The sequence below is a fragment of the Giraffa tippelskirchi genome, chromosome 7, assembly GCF_054371585.1.
Source record: "Giraffa tippelskirchi isolate mGirTip1 chromosome 7, T2T-mGirTip1v1.2.pri, whole genome shotgun sequence".
NCBI classification, from domain to species: Eukaryota; Metazoa; Chordata; class Mammalia; order Artiodactyla; family Giraffidae; genus Giraffa; species Giraffa tippelskirchi.
In genome coordinates this window covers 35099813-35105812 of record NC_137281.1, presented here as the reverse complement: position 1 = coordinate 35105812, position 6000 = coordinate 35099813, and the positions used below count along the sequence as shown (strand labels likewise).

The window sequence follows — 6000 nt, the reverse complement described above, 5'->3', positions numbered from 1 at the left end:
TGAGTAAACAGCTGTTATTATCATCATTTTAAGAATACTGTTGAAAAAGTAAACAGCGAATCAGCCTAAGTATTTATTTCAAGGCCAGCGATCTCGCTTTGGTCTGCGCTGGGCTGGCCCGAGCGCAGGGCTGGGCCTCCGGAAGCCCCGCCCCTCCACTACCTTGTCGGGTCGCCCTGGCAACACATTGCCTGGTCGCAGCCCGAGTGACGCGCGGTCGCTAGTCCCCGGCGCTCTTGGCCACACTCGGTATTGACCAGGGTAGCTTCGGCAGTAATGACGGACGACGACTCTGAGACTTCTGCCTCGGAGACACAGGCCCAGGACGAGAACGATCTGCCTGTTTTCCAGCTGTGTGGGCTGGTGGAAGAGCTCAGGTATCAGCCGGCCAGATTCTGAGGGTGGTCCCTACTCAGCGGATGGGCTCCGAGGCTGGCCCAGCACGGAGATACTCCAAGTCCACGCCGAACGCTGAGGAAACTGAGACCCGCCCCCCACCCCCCTAAAAAAAAGTGGGAAAGGCGCCTACCTTTGCTCTTTATTCCCGTGTCTCCACCTTCAGGGCACTAACAAGCCATTGATGGAGACAAAGATGCGAAGCCTTGAGGGTAATTGGTGAAGCTAGAGCTTCAGCCTGGTGTGTCTGTCTGGTGCCACGCTGTGTGCTTAGCCACTTCTTTATTGTGCGATGACAGCTTGGACCAGGTAACCTCTAAGTCCCTTTCCAATGCTAAGATTCTATAATAAAATTAAGGTAGAAGCAGATAGAAGGGAGGCTATTGAGATACTTTTAGTATGAAGCAATATACCTAAACCAGAGTATAAGCATAGAAGTGGACAGCAAAGAAGGACTAGCCCAGTTTTCTATGTTTGTAGCAGTCTGTTTTAATATCTACTATAGCAAGTAAATTGGATATCAAGATTCTATGATGTAATTGAGGTTGGTTGTACAACTTACTGGTTTCACATAGAACATCCTGGCCTGGCAGCTGAATAGCTGTTACTGCAAAATGTGTATAAATAGTTTAGGTCAGAATTGAAGTATTATTACTAAAATAGCTACAATCTTTTGAGTGCTTATTATGTGTCAAGTATTTTACACATATGACCTAATATAATGACAAAATAACCCTAGTAAGTTGGTGAGGAAACAGACACAGAAGTTAAGTCACTTTCTTACAGTCACACAGCTAGTCAGTGGTAGAGCTAAGATTAAGACTCAGATCACACTATTATATATAAACTACATAACTAATAAGACAGAGAAGGCAATGGCACCCCACTCCAATACTCTTGCCTGGAAAATCCCATGGACAGAGGAGCCTGGTAGGCTGCAGTCCATGGGGTCACGAAGAGTCGGACACGACTGAGCGACTTCACTTTCACTTTCCACTTTCATGCATTGGAGAAGGAAATGGCAACCCACTCCAGTGTTCTTGCCTGGAGAATCCCAGGGACGGAGGAGCCTGATGGGCTGCCATCTATGGGGTAGCACAGAGTCGGACACAACTGAAGCAACTTAGCAGCAGCAGCAGCAGCAGCAACTAATAAGAACCTACTGTATAGCACAGAGAAATCTATTCAATGCTCTGTAATGACCTATATGGGAATAGAATAAAAAGAATGGATATATGTATATGTATAACTGACTTTGCTCTAAGCAGAAACTAACATAACTTTGTAAATCAAATATATTCCAATAAAAAATTGATTTAAAAAAGACTCTGGTGCAACTCCACAGCCTACACTGGAACATGACATATGCTGAAAAAGAAAGATGCTTTGATGTATCAGGCTTTTCTGTTGAATCTTTCCCACTAATATTAAAATTCAGCCAAACAGGATTTTCAGCGCAGTAAACAGATGTTCTGCTCAATAACATGAAAATATCAAAGCTGTTCTCTCTCTTATATATACACTTACATACATATGTGTGTATTATATTGTTGCTGTTCAGTCTATAAGTTGTGTCCAACTTCTTTTGTGACCCCATGGACAGAAAGAGCCTGGCGGGCTGTATAGTCCATGAGTGCATACTAAGTCGCTTCAGTCGTGTCTGACTCTTCGCGACCCTACAGTCCATAGGGAATTTCCCAGGCAAGACTACTAGAGGGAGTTGCCATTTCCTTCCTCAGAGGATCTTCCCCACCCAGGAATTGAACTTGCATTTCCTGCACTGGCATTTGGGTTCTTTACCATTGATGTATTACGTGAAAGTGAAAGTTGCTAAGTCGTGTCTGACTCTTTGCGACCCCATGGACTATATAGTCCATGGGATTCTCCAGGCCAGAATACTGGACTGGGTAGCCTTTTCCTTCTCCAGGGGATCTTCCCAACCCAGGGATCAAACCCAGGTCTCCTACATTGAAGGCAAATTCTTTACCAGCTGAGCCACCAGGGAAGCCTTGTACACTCATATGTAACATATAGGTATGTTATATAAGTTGAAAGGGTCACAATCTTGGCATATACAGGATAAACTAGGTTTGTCATCTCCAATGTTAAAAACCATCTGTTCAAAGCTTTCCCACCTTTTATAATAGACTTCTAGTGAATACTTCACCCACTGGGTGGGTGGAAATAAAAGAACTGAGAAATACAAACCAAAGTAAACCTCTGAAGATTGTGGATGTGTGTAACTTCAAGAATACTGTAGTGGACTTATCTGGCAGTCCAGTGGTTAAGAATATGCCTGCCAATGCAGGGGACACAGTTTTGATCCCTGGTCAGGGAAGATTCTGGATGCCATGGAGCAATTAAGCCTATGCGCCACAACTACTGAGCCTGTGCTCAAGAGCCCGAAAGCCACAACTACTGAAGTCTGCACCTAGAGCCTGTGCTTTGCAACAGGGGAAGCCACCACAGTGAGAAGCCTATGCACCACTACTGGAGAGAAGCCCCTTGCTGCAACTAGAGAAAGCCTGTTTGCAGCAACAAAGACCCAGTGCGGCCAAAAATAAATAAAATTTAAAAATAAAAAATTCAGTATTAATTCAGAAGGAATTTCACAAATGGGTTAGAAAATATTTGAAGATGAAACTTGTACCAATTTTCAGTATATAGGCATATCTCATTTTATTGCATTTTGCTTTATTGTACCTTACAGACATTGTGTTTTTTACAAAATGAAGGTTTGTAGCAACTCTGCACTGAGCAAACATATTGATGCCATTTTTTTCCAACAGCATTTGCTCATTTTGTGTCTCTGTCACATTTCTGTGATTTTTGAAATATTTCAAGCTTTTTCTTTATATTATTATATTTGTTATGGTGATTTGTGGTCGCTGATTTTTGATGCTAGTATTGCAAAGATTATGACCTGCTGAAGGCTCAGATGATGGTTAGTGTTTTTTAGCAATAAAGCATTGTTAATTAAAGTATGTACTTTTTTAGGCATAATGGCATGCACACTTAGTAGAGTACAGTATAATGTAAACATAATTTTAATGCACCAAAAAACCAAAAAATTCATATGACTCACTTTATTGCACGATTTGCTTGATTGAAGTTGTTTGGAACTGAACCCATTATATCCCCAATGTATGCCTGTAATCCTAGTGCTCTGAACTTTATGGCTCATTAGATGTATATTAAAAAAAGAATACGTAAATAGCATTTACTGTGTGCCAGGCACTGTCCCAGAGTCTTTGCTTTCCTTAGCACAACCCTCAAAGATAGGTGCTATTATTATTCCCATTTTACAGATGAGGAAAGTGAGGGACCAAAAAGTTAAGTATCTTACAAGGTCATACAAAGCTGCTGCTGCTGCTGCTAAGTCGCTTCAGTCGTGTCCGACTCTGTGCGACCCCATAGACGGCAGCCCACCAGGCTCTGCCATCCCTGGGATTCTCCAGGCAAGAATACTGGAGTGGGTTGCCATTTCCTTCTCCAGTGCATGAAAGGGTAAAGTGAAAGTGAAGTCGCTCAGTCGTGTCCGACTCTTAGCGACCCCATGGACAGTAACCCACTAGGCTCCTCCATCCATGGGATTTTCCAGGCAAGAGGACTGGAGTGGGGTGCCATTGCCTTCTCCGCATACAAAGCTAGTAAGTGTTAAATACCAGGTACTTGGGATTTAAACTCCTGTTGGTGGAACTTTCTCAAGGGCACCCTCTGTTTTGCAGCTATGGAAACTCTGCTCTCAAAACTGAGACAGAGATGTTTGAAAAATATTACAATAAACTGGAGCCCAGGGACCAGCGACCTCCACGATTATCAGAAATCAAAATAACAGGAGCAGAAATTGCACAGGTATGCAAGGGAAATCTAAGAATTCTTTAAAGCTCTTTGCCACTTTAGATGCAAGTAACGTTTGTTATCTGCCTTTGCTGTGCCCTTCTTGGCCAAGTGTCATATGACTTTCTCCCTGTTCTAATTTTGGTTCTTCTTTTCCCTCCAAGGTTTCTCTTTAGATTAGGATTGGCATATATATACTACTATGTGTAAAATAGATTGCTAGCAGGAATCTGCTGTATAGCACAGGGAGCTCAGCTCAGTGCTCTGTGGTGAACTAGAGGGGTGGGGTGGAAAGGGTGAAAGGGAAGCCCAAGAGGAAGGGGATATATGTATACACATAGCTGATTCACTTCACTGTACAGCAGAAATTAACACAACATTATAAAGCAATTATACTCCATTTAAAAAAAAAAAGGAAGCTGACTCGAAAAAAAACAGTATGGGGAGGGGTCTATCTTTTGAGGATCAAACAATGCCATCTTCAGGTCCACACATTTCCTGGGTCACCTGCTTTTGACCTTAGGCTTCAATGCCCTGTTGTTGCTGTTCAGTCAATTAGTCGTGTTCTACTCTTTGCGACCCCATGGACTGCAGCACGCCAGGCCTCCCTGTCCTTCACTATCTCTCAGAGTTTGCTCAAACTCATGTCCATTGAGTTGATGATGCCATCCAACCATGTCAATGCCTAGGAAATCCAACACTTTTGTCTGTTTTTTGCTGAAAACCATGGCCCCCAGTGCATTTTCTCTTTTATATCCAGCTCAGGAAGCACTGAGCTCCAGGCTTTCCCTGACACTGATTTGATTGCTAGTCTATAGCAATTTACTATAGTTCAGGGTTTCCACACCCTCAAAACACTTCTCCTTAGTTATTTTCAGTTCATTGTCCAGCATAGACTTTTGAAGTGTTTGGCGCAGTGCCTTAGGTTGACTTGTGAAATGAACATCACTGCTGGCCCAATGTCCAGCATCATTTATCATGGAGTTGGTTCGCTCTGGCCATCATTCAGAGTGATTTCTAGCATGTTCGAGTGGTCATTTTAATACCCACATTGGGTTGCTTTCTTACCAGTTCCTACTTGACAATGGCTTTGTACTACTTGTGTTACAGTTACGAAGCAGGCGCAAATCCAAGTCCCGCATGGGCATGGAACGTGTGGTGGGCCTCAGTGTGGACCAAAAATTCGAACTTGTGCAAAAGGAGCTAGAAGACACAAAGGATGAGATCAGGCACATGAGAGCGAATGCTGAGCGCGACTTACAGCATCACGAGGTAGGCCTTCCAGTGGGCCGTCCTCCCTGGGCTCCCCGCTTCTGCCTCGGCAAGAAGTATCGTTAGTACGTTCATATGATTGTTGGTGCTTTGAGAGAAACACAACTCGGATAAAATAAACTGAGGACCTACCTTTAAGGAACTTACCACTTGCTTGAGGGGATATCAAATTTTAAACTTTTTGGTCTTCCCTGGTATTCCAGTGGTTAAGAATCTGCTTTCCAGTGCAGGGGACACAGGTTCGATCCCTAGTCTGGGAAGATTCCGTGGGCCACGGGGCAGCTAAGCCCCTGTGCCACAACTACTGAAGCCCTAGGGATCCAGACCCTGTGCTCCACAACAAGAGAAGCCAGAGAGAAGCCTCTGCTCGCTGCAACTAGGGAGAGCCCTCATGTAGCAACAAAGACCCAGCACAACTAAAAATAAATAAATAAATAAAATTAAAAAAAAATTTTAAACTCTTTAAATGAAAAATTTCAAAATACGCAAATG

The 6000-nt window shown here is 43.5% G+C and overlaps 1 protein-coding gene across 3 annotated transcripts in view; it reads left to right on the top strand.

Moving 5' to 3' along the window:
* Positions 1-238: 238 nt before the first annotated feature.
* CFAP263 (cilia and flagella associated protein 263) overlaps positions 239-6000 on the top strand; it is a 32061-nt gene continuing 26299 nt past the window's right edge. The window contains exons 1-4 of one of the 3 annotated variants that reach the window (XM_081511743.1): positions 239-377; positions 563-705; positions 4125-4251; positions 5347-5508. In XM_081511743.1, the coding sequence (XP_081367869.1) occupies positions 689-705; positions 4125-4251; positions 5347-5508 (306 nt within the window). In that variant the 5' untranslated portion in view covers positions 239-377; positions 563-688. The remainder of the gene's footprint in view (positions 378-562; positions 706-4124; positions 4252-5346; positions 5509-6000) is intronic. The other 2 variants (XM_081511742.1, XM_081511744.1) reach the window with 2 other exon arrangements.